The sequence below is a fragment of the Diospyros lotus genome, chromosome 12 (genome assembly GCF_014633365.1).
Source record: "Diospyros lotus cultivar Yz01 chromosome 12, ASM1463336v1, whole genome shotgun sequence".
Lineage (NCBI taxonomy): Eukaryota > Viridiplantae > Streptophyta > Magnoliopsida > Ericales > Ebenaceae > Diospyros > Diospyros lotus.
Window position 1 is genome coordinate 38,317,975 of NC_068349.1, and position 16,265 is coordinate 38,334,239.

The 16,265-nt window shown below is 33.6% G+C and overlaps 1 protein-coding gene across 11 annotated transcripts; it reads left to right on the forward strand.

Annotated features, from left to right (window-relative positions):
- Positions 1 to 7,335: 7,335 nt before the first annotated feature.
- On the forward strand, positions 7,336 to 14,870 carry LOC127786926 (uncharacterized). 11 transcript variants are annotated; one of them, XM_052314697.1, is made up of 12 exons: positions 7,336 to 7,670; positions 8,292 to 8,321; positions 8,478 to 8,695; positions 9,197 to 9,342; positions 9,449 to 9,504; positions 9,614 to 9,775; positions 9,883 to 9,988; positions 10,323 to 10,505; positions 11,995 to 12,160; positions 12,792 to 13,117; positions 13,885 to 13,962; positions 14,518 to 14,870. In XM_052314697.1, exons 5-12 carry the CDS (start codon positions 9,502 to 9,504, stop codon positions 14,583 to 14,585), a joined length of 1,092 nt encoding a protein of 363 aa, XP_052170657.1. In that variant the 5' UTR covers positions 7,336 to 7,670; positions 8,292 to 8,321; positions 8,478 to 8,695; positions 9,197 to 9,342; positions 9,449 to 9,501; the 3' UTR covers positions 14,586 to 14,870. The 11 variants fall into 11 exon arrangements, with proteins under 11 accessions (XP_052170657.1, XP_052170659.1, XP_052170661.1 ...); XM_052314699.1 differs by lacking the exon at positions 8,478 to 8,695; XM_052314701.1 differs by lacking the exon at positions 8,478 to 8,695 and having other exon boundaries at positions 9,274 to 9,342.
- The last annotated feature ends 1,395 nt before the right edge of the window (positions 14,871 to 16,265 follow it).

Sequence of the window (16,265 nt, forward strand, 5' to 3'; positions counted from 1 at the left end):
ACCAATAATTCCCATAATAGGTTCAACTCTACTTCGGCCCCTCTAAATGCTTTAGAAACATGCATGATGTGCGTGTCTGTCTATCTATCTCTCTCTCTCTCTCTCTTTATATATATATATATATATATTAATATGAATGTATAATTAACATCTCTTGAACTTGTGTATTAAGAGTTTTGAAATTGAGTTTGCTCTTAAATATAATAATTTTTGTATTTGATAATGTCACAAATTGTTCGACTTAACCCTATTTAGTTAAGTTTAGGGGGTGGGTCAAAATTAACTTCTTGAATTCGATGAGGTTCATTCTGAATTTTTTTGAAATAAATTTTATATTTCACTTTTGTTCATAAGTTATGTTTTTACTCATAGTTAGTGTTATAACTTAAAATCATTTTAGTGAACTTGCAATATTCAACCCCCCCCCCCCCCACACACACACACACACACACACACATTATTTTGAAGTGAGATTTACACAAATCAAGTATATTAAATAAATATAGTCTTTATAATGTAGTATGATTAGTTCTCAGGTAGTAGATTATAGTTCTTGTGGAGGTGACTCTTTGTGAGCACCATGTATTGTCTCTTGTGTGGTGCACTATTGTGTATCGTGATTTATCATTTTCAAGTGTTTGGAGTAATGTGTGAGACCTTAAGATGAAGAATTTTTTTTTTTTTTACATCTAAAAGTATATTAAATAAATATAAAAAAAAAGATTCTAGAAAAGGAAAAGACAAAAGTCATTATGAACTTTAAATTGCTTTTCGAGATGTACTCTCCAAGATCAAAGTAGATTTGATCGATGGCAAACCATGGTCATGGCCAACCTGAATGTGCCACCCCATATATAGGACTGACTATTAGATATTTTTTGGGTGGGCCCACACAAGATTTTTATTTATTTATTTTAAAATGTTTGTAGAACAGTTAATTTTGACAATTAGAGTGAAATTTTGTATTAATGTATTTTATATTTACATTAGTATGATATATAATATAATATAATATATATCATATCAAATATTAAAATTGAGTGAGTAAATAACATTTTTGATATTTATTTTGAGTAGTTTGGTTTAGTAATGAGAGGGAACAGAAAGGTTGCCATGGAAGAGCTTTTTGGGCAGAAAGGATGAGAGTGCATGGCAATGGCAATGGCATGGGATGGCATTGGCATGCAGCTGAAGTGACCAGTGGCGGTGGTCCTTTCCATTTTGTTGCTACCACACCCCATTATTCCACACCATCCACATAATTGTGTGTGAATTGACCAACTGAGTGTTTGTGGCCAGGCATTGAAGAAGATTCTTGACTCTTCTCTCTCTAGGGTTGTGTCTCTCTTATTGCATGGTTATCTTGTTGGTAATGTGCATAATTAATTAGGAGCTAGAGTAATAATTTAATTCTTATATTTTAATTTTTTTATATGATAATTTAAAATTTTCATTATTTAGATTTCAATTATATTAATGGACTATATATTTTTAAATTAATTACACATTTTGTCATAATTGAATTAGAACGTGCAATACACGCGTGTTAAAATGATTAAATTATCTTTCTATCATCTGTAACCCATGTACAAAAAGCTTTTGTCATCGATCATCATTTTTGTCATTGCTTCCTCATTTGGTGGCCGCTAACAGTTGAGATGTAAAAAATGAAAAAGAAAATGGGTTATGATGAAGGGAGTTACAAGAGGTGAAGGATTGGTAGAGATTGTAGTTGGCAACGAGATTGGGTTGGTAATGTGACGGGACAAGAAATAGCTAACGACGAAACATGAGAGATGACCCTTAACAAATACAAAGAATGGAGAAGAAGGTGTGGTAGAGATGGTGGTTAACGATGAGGTAAACCGCCATCTCTGTCACATCTTCTTCTCCATCTTTTATATTTGTCAAGTCAATTGCACACCTTATTCATGTCGTAGGTGGTAGGGTTGGAAAACATCACCTTGCAAGTCTAATATCGAAAACACATTTAATACATAAGATTTTTCATTTTATAAGTTATGAATTTAAATTTTTTTATTTTTCGTACATGGTTTGATACTCAAAATTTATAAAATCCATCCTACCAACAAGATTTTTACAAAATATAAAATGAATTAATTATGTCCGATACAAAAGCATAATATTTGTTAGTTATTATGATATTTTAAAATATGGTATATTTATTATTAATGAATAAAAATAAACACATTAAAAACAATCGGGTGATTGTTTGTGATATCACACACACACACACGGGTTGCCGCGTCGAAAGCTGGGTTGGCTCTTGTAGCAGGTGAGCAGGCAGTGGGGCCCAAGGCAACCCTAAAAATGTCTGGAAATGGGACCCACCAACCCAACACAAACCAAAATTTCCCGGCGATTTTCCCCCAAAACCCCAAACCTTCTTTCCGTTTCCGACCAAATATTTTCAACTTCCCATGCTTGCTTGCTTGCTTGCTTGACGTTTTACCTCGCCGGCACAAACTGCCAAAAGCGGATGAACGGCCGAAACAGCGGCCACGCTCCGTCACTTCAGCCTCGACACGTGTGCCACCAACCGCTGACCCTGACATGGCCGTCAGGATCACTCTCATTGGTTGCTGTGTACAAGGTTACAAATTTCTGACACCTGTCCTTTTCTATTCGCTGTTTTGTTTTTCATTCTCTTCTCCGCTCCTCTGTCATGCGTCGGCGGGCAACTTATCAAAAATTAATCCTAATGTGTTTTATAATTTAAAAATATAATGGAACGGACACTGGGAGAGTGGGATAAAAAAATTCTAAAGAATCAGATAAATTAATAAATAGACTTATAAAATGAGAGTTAAAAGATTAAAATATTTTCATTCATATTATATTATATTTTTTTAATATAATGTGGATGAAGATATTTTAGTCTTTTAATCTTCATTTTGTAAAATTATCTGTCAATCTATCTGATCTTATAAAAGAACTTGTCTGGGACATCAGGAGATCATAATGTTGTAACCAAGCTCCAATTCGAGATTCGCTCTGTAAAATTTCTTTTTATTTGGGAGAGGGTTCTTGGACAATACATAACTAAAATAATTTTAATATTTAATTTTTTTAAATATTTTGTAAAAGGAATGGACATTATTTATAAATAATTTTAATCTCAATAAATATCAAGATAAATATTATCTCTAAAGATTTTTATTGTAATGGATCTCAGAACATTAAAGATAAACATTATTTGAAAAAAAATTAATTTCAATAAATTTAAAAAAAAATTATATTTTTCTATAAATAGATAAGGTCCCGTTCTAAAAAAGGTATATTCTTAATACTAGATTTAATATGACATTCAAGTCTTTTAGTGTTGATTTGAGTATCAGAATGTTTATGTAAGGATTTTTTTACGTTCTCTGATCGTTTTCTTTTTTTGTAAATTTCAAGTAAATTGACGATAACATTTTTAATGAATAAATCTATTATTGAGTTTAAGCATTTTTTAGATCTCTTATCTTTAAGACTTTGTTTGGCCAATTTGGTCTTTATTTGGCAGCACTTATATTTGAATGCTTCTTTTATCATGAACTTTGGTAAATTTTATTAAACACCCTTAATCATATATCTAATTTTGCTTTAAAGTTAGGTGAAGGATGATGAGATGATTGCATGGATTGCATCATTTAACAAAAAAGAAAAAGAAAAAAAGAAGATGAAGAAGAAGATTAACTCAATTGCCAGTTGAGGTGACAATATACTTTGAAAATTTGGCTTTTTGTTGAATTTTTCAAACTGTCTTTAGTTTAGCTTTAGCTTTCCAAAAGGTGTGGCATGGGGTGCTTCCCTGTTTGGTGAGGTATTTTTCACTTTGGTTGCCACTGCCCAAATCAAGATATTCAAATTAGTCGGCAAGCAAACAGACCCTTGCCTTTCCTTTATTCATTCAAACATGGATAATTGCAGCCCAAACAAGGTAAAAATACAAAAACACACTTACTACTTGGTATTTACAAAAAACCAAAACTTCACCACTTTTGTCCTTTTACCATGTCGGCCTTCAATTTCGGCTAAAATTTTAGGATCAATTACCCACAAAGTCATTGGTCAACTTTGACCCGATTAGATATACCTAGAGGAAGAGCCTCTCCCTTTCCTTGAATTGATCCCAATTGCTCTAGTTGTAGGCTATGACAATGAGCAGTGCCAGTGGGGGTAGTGGTCCAACACAATATAGAATCTGGTCATCAACAACTCCTATAGTTATCACATCCCCCACCCCCACCCCCACCAGTTGAATACCCATACTTTGAATCACAACATAATTTTCTAAAGTTTAGTAAAAAGAAAAAAAAACTTTGGAGACTCTATCTAGTTGAAGAAAAGTCTTCTTTGAAAGGAAAATAGATTTTCAATAAAATAATTTATAACGGTGAAAAAGAGAGATGAAGTGAGACGACAATAACAATATAGGTAGACGTGATGATAACAATATAAGTGAATAAAAAGAGAGACAAAGTGCAACAAAGACAAAGAGAGGCAGAGCCCAATGAAGACAATGATGTAGGCGGAGATTGAGAGAGGTGAATCGTAGTGAAGATGAAAAGTAATAGAGCTCAATGGAGACGGTGACATAGGTGAAGATTGAGTAAGACGAATCTCTACAAAAATAGACGAAGGCGAAGCTTGACAAAAATGGTGGAAGCAAGTGAAGATTGACGAAGCACGACGAAACTATAAAGAGGTAGATTGACTTCCTTTTTTCAAGTCAAGAAATTATTTTCTTGGAAAGACTTCACATCTTAACACTTGATTTTTCATTGACCAAAAATGATTTTTCTTAAACTTTCTTGTTTTCCTAGTACAAAACACAAAAAAAAACAAGAACAATATTTACTAGAAAAATATTTTCCCTCAAATTAAACAAAGCCTAAGTATACAAATGCCCATTTCATTTTTTTGTCATCAGAATCAGATATGGTGAGTTTGGAATTTGAAGTGACATCAGAAATTAGATGAATCTCATTTATAAAATTAGATATAATGTTTTTGACAATTTTATTTAGAATGGATTCATAGAGTATGATATATTTAAGAGTGTCATGTCATTTAAAAGTCTTAATGATACTTATGTTGTTAAGCCTTTAAGTCTAAAAAATTATAGAGCGAAGTTAAGACGTGCATTGTTAAGATTCCACAACTATTTACTATTACGTTACTTTTTTAGTGGTCAATTCATATTTTTGCGGATTATCATTTCACATCATTATGATTAATCTCAAATTCCGGCTAAATTAAAAAAAGAAAAGAAAAGAATTGGCTTGAGTAGTCTATAATTAAAGTAGAAATCATTAGGTGGTTTACTAAAGCAATGAAGACAGATTAGGTAATGTGAATGCATGTAACACCTACCCCCCAATTGTTTATCATTAACAAGATCATTCCTTTATATCATTAATCAATTCATTTAGGCCAGTCTATAATAATAGTGTAAAGTGACAATAATTAAGCGAAATCAATGAATGGGACATAGAGGAAAAGAAGTGACAAAAACAATCTTTTATCATTATTGTATTGTAGTTCACAATCATCCATACTCACTCACTACACACTATGACCCATTTCTAAATATACTCCCACGTGAAAGCTCAACCTCAACTACCCACAACCCCCCTCCCATTTCTTTTTATTTTATATATTGAAATTAACAATACGGCACACAATACAAAATATAAATGTAAAGTGTTGTTATGATTGGAAAATTTAGGTGTGTAAATAGTATTTTTGTTATTAAAATCATTTTACTTTCTTTAAAACTCACATTCATCTTGACTGTGTACTAACAGATTTGTCTCAAGTTAAAATTTATGACCTAACACACGGTCTCATAAGGAGACCAAATCAAATTTACGACATCACGATATTTTAAAGTTTTGAACGTATGCGACATATTATCTATGTTTTTCATAAAAAATTATATATATATATATATATATGGAGTAGAGAGATGAATCATGCTACGCATATATGTAAAATAAAAAATAAATAAAAATTTGGTGGTGAATGTCAAGTGGAGTACCAATGTTTTTTTATATTTATTTATTTTCCTTATCAAGAGAGTGCTAGAAGTTCCTAGTTAATTTATCCTTAGTTATCACATGCTATTGGCCACAAGTGTCTCGTGAGCATTGGTAATATCTTTACCTTGTAAGTCTGTAGGTGATAAGTACCATTTCCTTCCATATGATTCAAATCAATGCATCTCCTCTCCTCCCCCTTTTTTTATTTTTATTTTAGGGGGGGGGGGGTCAAATTTTATTTTAATTATTTTTTATTTGGATAATTTATATAATGATATAAAAAATCAATTTAATTCTTAAACTTCTTCAATTTGGTTCGTCCATTTAAGCCATGGATCGTGTGACCAAATTCAAAAACTCGAAAGACTAAATTAATTAGTTTTTTTTTCTTTTAATAAACATTGTGTCTAATTTATTTATAATATTTTAAATTTTTATTATTTATTTTTAAAATATATTCTTGAAATTATCGTCTTTGCGTGATTTCTCGTCGCTTGTGCTCTTGATTTAGATAGAGGAGATAAATCACATGTGAAGACTTTATCTTACTATGCAGAGCATGAAAATAAATCTACGATCTATTAATGCGAATTTTACTTTATTGTAAATCAACCACTTGAACAGTAGTTAGAGAGAACATATTCTTAAATCTAAGTGGAGACACAACAATTGATGATTTTAGTGATCACAAGGGACATTGCCTTTTTGGCTTTGCTTTTAAGCTCAACCCAAGTACTATTATTTTGGTTTACTTTAAGGAGAGACTATTAAATGTGTTAGGATTTGAGAATTCTAGGGATTGAAAACTAATTATGGAATTAAGAATTAATTAAATATAATTAAAATAAAAAATAAAAATAAAATTATACATCAAATGACTTAACTTGTAATTTGCGATAACGATATTAGATTGATGAAGGTCAGTATCGATGATAAAAATAAAGATCGGTGACAAAAAAAAGAGAGAAATAGAATATTTTTATTTACAAACAAATTTTATTCTCAAATTATAACATCTTTTATTGAAAGAATTCATTCACTATAAAAAATTATTATATCTTTTTTTATTTACCTAACTTTAATAGGAATATGGCGGTGATGACTCGCATATAAGCTATTGTGGTTGAATTTTGTAATTTTTTTTAATTGGAACATAAAAGTTAAAAATAAAAATTTATGAAATTTATTCACTCCAAACAGTTCCCCTATTAATTAATTGAAAGGAATTATATTTCTAAAAATCCATTGGTTACGCATATAAAAGCAAAATCCTGCCCGCGGTTTGGTGAGATTTTTCTTCTCCGAGTTTCTTTCACTCTCAGCTCAGCTCACCTCACCTTTCTTCTTCATCTTCTTCTCCAATTCCAATTCCAATTCCCATTCCAAACTCTGAAAATTCCTAAACCCAATTCCCTAAACTCAACAGATTTCCAGTTTCTGCACTTTCACCTAGATCCTTCTGTAGGACATCCTCTCACTCCTCGCCTAAAACCATCTCTGAACCCGCTCAAAGCTTCACCCTCTCTTCATCTGTGAATTCCCTAAAAGCTGTATCCTCTCTTTGTCTTGAGCGCTTCGCAGCTGGGGTTTCCGAATCCGCCTTCGTAACTCATTCTAAAGGTACAAAATCTCTAGATCCCGATTTGAGCTCTTGTATGTATGTATGGTGCAGCAACATGTACGTGACTTCGGTGTTGGTTGCTCGTAGATTGTGTGTAATCTGGTTTGATGGGTTGTTGTTGAGATCGTTGAAGACTTCAATTTGATGAATAGATTGTTGTGCTTTTGTTTCTATGCGTTGATTTGTTAGTCAACAAGCCATTATGTGTTCCTCCACTGAAATTGAACGGAACACGAACTTTTACGACACTGTCTACTTCCATAATTCTGTGCCGGAATCAGCGTGGAAAATGGAGGCAGGTTCGTATTCGGTGTTTGACAGCATTAAGCTTTAAGGATTTATGACTAAAGGATTTTCTTTTTGTTTTTATTTTTAGAAGTTCTTAGGATTTGCCTCAACTTTTTGCAAATATTGCCTCTGGTCAAAACATAACTGCATCACGCGTTTCATCCTTCATGGAAAGAGACTGACTTGGAGATGCAGGATTGCTAGTACGGTTACATGTAGTTTTGCATTTAATATTGTTTAGATGGACCTTTGGATTCGGACATTTGATTACTCCTGCAAAGAAAGGTACACTATTGATGCATTCTTATGACTGCGTTTTCCTTTTTTGGTAGGGAAAACCTAGCCTAGTTGGCAGCTATAAGGTGAGTTACAATTAAATCATGCTTGAGTAGACAACCAGGATTTTGAAAGTTAATTTTGTTGTGGCAAATTTTCTGGTTTTCATATTTCTGGACTGCCTAATTCATAGGAGTGTTTATAACTAAGTTGGGTATTTTTTTTTTGGTGGTTCTTGGCAGACCACATATATTTTAAGACTGTCTTAGGAATTCAAGAGTCATAACGTCATATGGATGCTGGATCTGGCTAGCAGTTTCAGGCTTTCACCTCAACCAAAGGAAGCAATTGATTGAACCTAATTTGGAGATTGGATTGCTTTTAACTGGAGGTGGACATTGTGCAACAGAATCATGTGTCATGACCCAGTTCCACATCAGTAGTATATTTAGAGGTCTTGGTATACTACTTGGTCCCATGAACTTTAATGTCATCTTCTGCTAGGACTTTCAGTTGGGGATTTACATTATGAGCCATTAGATATCATGCATATCATAAATCAATGCACTTGCCTGCTTTATCACACTTTGGGCTGTCTTTAGTCATCACATCTGTCTGCACTAGCAATAAAAGTTTCTATAATGTATGTGACAACCTGGTTCTTAGTCCCATTGTAATTACCGCTATGAATGTGGTTGTGGTGTGTCCTTGTGAGAGACACTGCTAGATATTCCCAAGGCGTACACATCACTTTTTCCTTCAATTAGATACAATACATAAAGCTTTTTGATTGTGTCCTATATTAATCAGCATGCTTTCCAGTCATTTCATTGGTCAAAAGTGAAGAGGATTTTCCAAAGCAGAGAATAGACAATGTTTTTTTGGTGTACTTAAATTTCTTATATAAATATGCAGCACTTGGAGGATTGATTAAATTTTAAAATGTGATATCTCTTTGCAGGTAAAACTGCTTCAATTAATCAAATGTGACGCTTCTAAGTATAAACATTTTAATCTTGGTAAATTTGATGATCATAGCTGTAGCTACAAGATACAAAATGAGGATATGCGATCAGCTTGCATTCAACTGAAATGAAGAACCTACAGGTTCTGGTGTTAAAGACTTTCATAAGGCTTGTCAACCCGTTATGCTAGCATCTGTTTTTTGTTTTCTGTCTTTTGTTGTATAATAATAATATTCTTATTTCGTCAGATTCTATATAATGCAGTTTGACTGACTTGAGAGACTGCTTCCTGGACCTTGTCATGGTGCAGTTCTGTCTAACTTTCTCAAACTTTTCCATTGCCTTTTATTTAGTTTCTGCGAACACAGTCTTTTGAAGTTCTCTTCTGTAATTAAATTCATGAACATTCACAGGATTCTCAGAATACACCGGAAATACAATCCTCAACCCAGGTTTCACATGAATCCCACAGTGACCAACAGAACAATGCCACTGAGGCTCCTGTGGTGGATTCAGGTTCAAATTCCACTTCAAGCCATGATAATAAGAAAGTTTCCCGGGAGGATATTGAACTTGTAATACAGTTTGTGGTTTTAATTTAAAGGTTTCTCATTTTTCAAAAATTTCCTTGTTGATTATCATTTTTTTCTCATTTCCAAAACTCTATCATGTTTTCATTCAGGTCCAGAATTTGATAGAACGGTGTCTGCAGTTGTATATGAATAGAGATGAGGTGGTAAAAACCCTTCTGAATCGTGCAAGGATTGATCCTGGATTTACAACTTTGGGTGAGCATCTTTAGGCTTCTGGAAAATTCTTTTCTGGTTCTCTCAACTATGTAAAAAATATAGTTCATACCTTAGTTACTCAATTGTTTATGCTGCTGTGGGGTTTTCATTGGATAAGCCATTTGTCCATGAATTCTAGATGGGTATAGCAGAGTAGTTGAGTAACTTGGAATTTTATGATGAGTTTTGCCAAGATTAAAGACCTTTTGAAGTTTGAACTTGTTTGTATAGTATACTTTTTTGCATAGTCATTTGTAGCAAGTCATTTAATTGATCTTTTGATTACATAGCTTTTTGGCTGACCCTTTGTTTTTTTTTTTTCTTGTAAATTCAGTATGGCAGAAGTTAGAAGAAGAAAATGCCGACTTTTTTAGGGCCTATTACATAAGGCTAAAATTGAAAAAACAAATTATCTTGTTCAATCATTTGCTCGAGCATCAGTATAATCTAATGAAGTTTCCTGTACATCCAAAGGTTCCTCTGGCTCCAATACAGAATGGTATTCATTCGATGCCAGGTAAATTCTAACTTTGGACAATTATATCTGTTGAAAATCATAACAGCCTATCATTTTACAATAACAGAGCAAATACTGGCTTTTCTTTTCAGTTTTCACAATAAGTATGATTTTCATGTTCAAATTTGTTATATGCATGGTATTACTCATTTAGCCTGCATTTCTATAAGGGAGTAGTTCTGGTGAAAACTAAATATTTTATGGGATTAAGAATCGTCATTAACAGAAATATTACTTCAACTGAGGGATTAAAGTGATTGGTGATGTTGATAATTTTCTCTCACCTAAATGGATACTGTGTTATGTTAAATATTGTATTTGGTGGCATAGTTTGTGATACAGATTCTGTATACATTCTGGAGTTCATGCATGATGTCATTGCTCTAGATGCCAGGTTATGAAAGTACCAACTTTTTTATTTAGTATCATGTTTTTCACTTCAGCAGTAAATATCAGGCACATTTTATAAAAATTGTTTCCAGCACATTTTATGAAAATTGCTACTAGATATCGTGAAGTGCTTGGACCTTCTTATTCACCTCAGTGATATCTTCAATTCAGAATTGTAAAGTTTTTTGTTACCTTGACAATTTTTTCAAACCCAGATTCCTCTATGGTGAAAATAATTTTTACTATTTTCCCTTCTAAGGGAATGTCAATTACCTGCAGAGAGAACATAACCTACATGGAGTACAAAACGGTGTGTGTGTGTTTTTTTTTTTTTGGGGGGGGTGGTCACAAAACCTTTTAATTCTTGTAAGAGATGCCATAATGTTGATGTTCTATAATTCTTGTCCTATGTAAGATTAAATTGTTTTTCACTTTTAGTTAGTTTTATTGGAAGGGCCCTTATTTGGGTGACATACGTAAACGAAAATACATCAGGCCTTAATCCCATCATGTGGAGTCAGCTGTATAAACTCTAGCTCTCCAGTCATTTTTATCTGCGATCTTTTTTTTCACCTTTTTCTTTTTGGGTGGTGAAGTAGCTGGCACTTCAGCAAGATCCAATCATCCAAGTATACAGATGCATAGATTTTGATGGGCTATCTGTGCCGATAACCAAGCTTGTGAGATTAACCTAATCCCATATGTTTGTGACTGGAGACTTGACCAGGATATTCTTGTCTTAATCACTTGGGATAAAGTGATGATTCTAGGCAAAATTGCCTCTTAAACATAGATACTAAACTCAATTTGAAGATCCGTCTAACAAAATTGAAATTAAATACTAAACTAGAAAAATGTTTCTTTGTTGGTTCATGTTAAGTGTTGTCCAATAGGGTTCTACTCCTTAAGCCCAGAGTCATTTTTCATGGTTGATGTGGGGACTCCACACATATTTATGAGTACATGCAACTAAGAAAATATTGTATTGTATACGGTCACAGTAAAATGGGTTAAATTAATAGACTGGTAGAGGTGTTGTTTAATTGGAAGAGTAGTATTATTTATTGTTGTTATTTAATACCATATATTTTCAGTGCAGTTAACAACTTACCCATGGGATACCCTGTCCTACAGCAACCACCAATTCCAGCTACAGGTCAGCCTCATTTTGATACCATGGGCTGTGGAATATCTAGCTGTCATGTGGTAAATGGGGTGCCTGCACCAGGCAGTTTCCATCCCATTCGGATGAATCCTGGGAACGAGTGAGAATTATTCCCTACTTAAGCTCATTTTTGTTTTTGGTCGTCCACTCAATAGTTAATACCATAATGATATCATTAAGGGATGTTACACACATTTGATTTCTATTGTTTCAATGGATAATAGGACAGATTTCCATGGTTGCTTGTAAGTCTTTTGATGGTAGTCATGTTTAAATAACATGTCTGTGAGGGTCATATTTTACTTCTTTCTTTTGGAGGGGTGTGTGCACGTGTGTGATAACTGATAATAAACTCTTCTGAGTTGATATCTGGATTAGCTGACCAGGTTACTGAAATACATCAGATATTCCTTTACATTCCAGTTGACCATAGACCCATGACTACCCACTTCCAGGCAAGTAATAAAATTTTGAAGTTCATGTGCTTGCAAACATGCCAAAAGAAGTAACATAAATAGATAATGTTCTGTAGCTTTGTGCAAGAACTATAGATATTCATGATGTCATTGGAAGTAATCCTTGTCCCATGCACCTTGTCATTTGCTTGTGTTATTGTCTTTATTCAAAATTTTATTAGCTTAATTTAAAATTATGGCAGCTTTCCTTCCATCTTCCAGTAATATAACTTACTCAATGATCTACTAATGCCTGTTTATTTTGCCTTGCTGAAGTATGGTGATGGACAACAATGCTGCTGATGTACCACCTGCCGTTCCACCAAGCAGTGGCATGTCATCCATTTCAGATGTGGCTATGAGCCCTCCTTCAGTGGCTTCTTCTGGCCATTTCCCCTTTGCTGCATCAGACATTTCAGGAATGGGAGTTGATACATCAGCACTTGACACAACATTTACTTCTAATGTAGCAAGTTCAGTAGGATTGCAGCTTGCGCCAGATAATGGGGCTGGAAATTCTAGAGACTCACTGAGATCATTGGCTCAGATACCTTGGAACTTTAGCCTATCAGATCTTACTGCAGATCTGTCAAACCTGGGAGGTAATTTGCATCACTTTAAGCTGTTATATTCTTGTGTATTTGCAATGTTGTTTGGGCTCAAACATGCACCAGTGTACTTTCTATTGAATGAGCAGATTCCATCCGATTTCTATTGAAGTGTTCTTTTGACTAAAGTAGCAAACAAGTAAAGCTGCAGAGAGCTAGCAAATACTTTAGTGTTTGTCAGTGTAGATTAATTACCTTTACATTTTTATCGATTAAAGTTAATTTGTCAAATCAAAAACTGTTTGGAGGCAATATATATATATATATATCCAAAAGTAATTGCATTGTTGCTGGTAATGAAATTGTGGTCCACTAAAGTGTAAGCCTTTGATTTTTAAGTTTTCACATATTTGAAAAATAGGTGTGCACCTACCACTTATTTCTGTATTGTAGAGATGCAGTCATTCCTAGACTGCCTGATGCGTTGCTAATGAGTGCATGATGTTTGGGGTAAAGGGATCGAGCAACTATTTGCCGTTAAAATTCTGACCTGCTGAACAACATACTGGTTTGTTATGGGCAATGGCTTGATTCTTTCAGAGACCCTATTGGAGTCAAGCATCTTATATCATATTCATGGATTATACATATTTGAGATTGGATTTGATTATTAAAATATGGCGTCTTACTGGCATTATGTATATCTCTTATAATTTATTTTGGTTCTATCTCATTCAATTGGCAATATCTTTCATTTTTTTTGGCTCAATTATCTTTAAGATTTTTAGTGACTGGATATGTTCCATCGAAATTACATGCAGATCTAGGGGCCTTGGGAAATTATCCTGGTTCCCCCTTTTTGCCTTCTGATTCAGATATTTTAGAGCAAGAGGATATAGGTAATCCAAATCACTCTCTTACTTCAGTTTCTGCGACATTTGACTAGAAATGATTCTATTTGTCAGGTGCTTACAAGCCATTCACAGGTAATTTAGCACCAAAAGAGCCTTAATATTCAACTAGTTGGTTTGGGCACTAAGAGAACTAGAGCAAAAGAAAAACAAAATCATCTCCTTTAGAAGAATGATATGCATACTGTAGAACAAGGACAATACACTCTTGTCATTGAATCAATACTAGGAGGTTGGAGAGAGACTTAAAAGGCCCTTTTTTGGTAATCAACTGGGATGGATCATTCATTAGATGGATAGATGTTAGACAACATAATTTTCCCTGGTTGGTGTCTTCACTTAAATATGGAAAAGCATATTGATGGGTCCTTTTATCATCATTTATTAAACTCCTTTACGTGGAGAAAAAGCAAGGCGCTAGACAAATTTCATCATGAAAAGAGCTGAAAGTTCTAAAACTAGTGCAACTATAATTTGGATTGCCTTTCCTTCCCTTTTTTGTGGAATGCTTGTTCTTACTCTGTGACCTTCACTTTGTTTCAGTTGAGGAGTTTTTTGTTGACTCAGTACCAGGGCAACCGTCCTCCCAATCTGATGAAGAAAGATCCTAGATTTAAGGCGAGGCCTATCAGTTCCTGTTAATTACTTAGGCTATTGCAAGTTTATTGTACAATAAAAGAGATGAAACTGTAGCATTTAGCTATTTACTAGGCATTCAGAGAGTTCAATGAGTATTCGTGGTTTGTGTTGGATCTATATTTGTTTGTCAGTAGGAAACAGTTAAATGCTACAGTAGCTTTACTTTATTTTGCATGGCCCTTGGCGTATGATTAGATATTGAATGCTTAACATTTGGAGGAAAGCTCGACTGTGAAATGATGTGATTATTGGAGTTCTCTGTTGGCTCTATCAGTTAGATTCTTATTGCAATTTCAATCCATTTGTGTTGTGTGTATTCAAAGGTTGGATTAGTTTTTATTTGGGGGTTTAGATTCCATTACTCAAGCAGTCAGCAAATAAGCAGCTAGCATGATTTCGCACCATCTCAATCTGTTTTGCAAATGCAAGAGATAATTAAACATCTTACAGCCAGCTGGCTGTATCTGTGCTTTCATTTTAGCATATATTTACTTACATGCCAAATGACAATGCACCTCACTGAGACTAAGTTCCCGCAGTGTTCACCGAGTTATTAGTAACGTTATCCATTTGAAATTGCCTTGAGAGGGTGGGCATATTCGGCTTTTGACGTGCTATTATTCAAGAACTGATGTCTCTCAAGAAATCTAAGATGGGATGGTTAAAGTAGAAGAGGGACGATTAGCATTTTATGTGACCATAAAATCGCTTTAAAGCTAAAAGTGAAGTTATATGAGATTGTTTTTGTTGTATGACTGTAGTGTTGGATAGTTAAGCAAATGAGATTATTTTTATTGTATGACTAAAATGTTGGGTAGTTAAGCAAAGATATGTAACATATGAGTCTAATTAAGAAGAAAAGAATGTTTAGTAGATGTACAATCATATAAAAAAAAAATAAACAATAAATGAAATCACATATAATAAGGTTGGAATGTTACCTTATGAAAGACTTAAAAGAAACATTTGTGAGGTAAGCAGTTTGAAACAATATATATATATATACTAAAAGAGGAAGAAGAAGAAAACGAAAAAAAATGCTTTGAAAGCTATTAGACATGATATTATATATAAATTGTCTTATAGACAATCTAGTAATATATAGCTGATTGGTTGAAAATTTATACTTGATTTAAATTGTTATTGCTAGCTGGTGAGATAAAGACTTGTTATTGCCACCTACTTTGATAAATGCTGCAAGAGGTGGTCCTTTTACACAATTGTTATTCCACAAGATAATTTGTAATAAAGAAATAAGAATTTATGTTTATATTTGATTAGACAATTTTTACCTTAGTGGCGAGTAAACTTGCAAAGAAAAAATAAATCTCATTTGAAAATGGAAAATACTGCAGTTTGTAATAGCTCTGGACACAGGATTTGATCAATTTTGTCGAACATAATCTGCCAAGAAAAGCCTTTAATCCTGCTGCTCAAATTTTATTAAGTACCCAATAATTTATCCGAAATTATTTGCTCAAATGCAAGGGTTGAGTGGTTGAAGTTACCACTCTGCCTTTGCCTGGTGAAATGTTCATAGGACACTAGAATTACGTTTAATAAAGTAGCTTTTCAAACGTAACCTAAGGCAGCCATCTTCAAGATTCATGTGGAGTGTGAATAGGGTCAGCATCCTCACCCAACAATCTCAC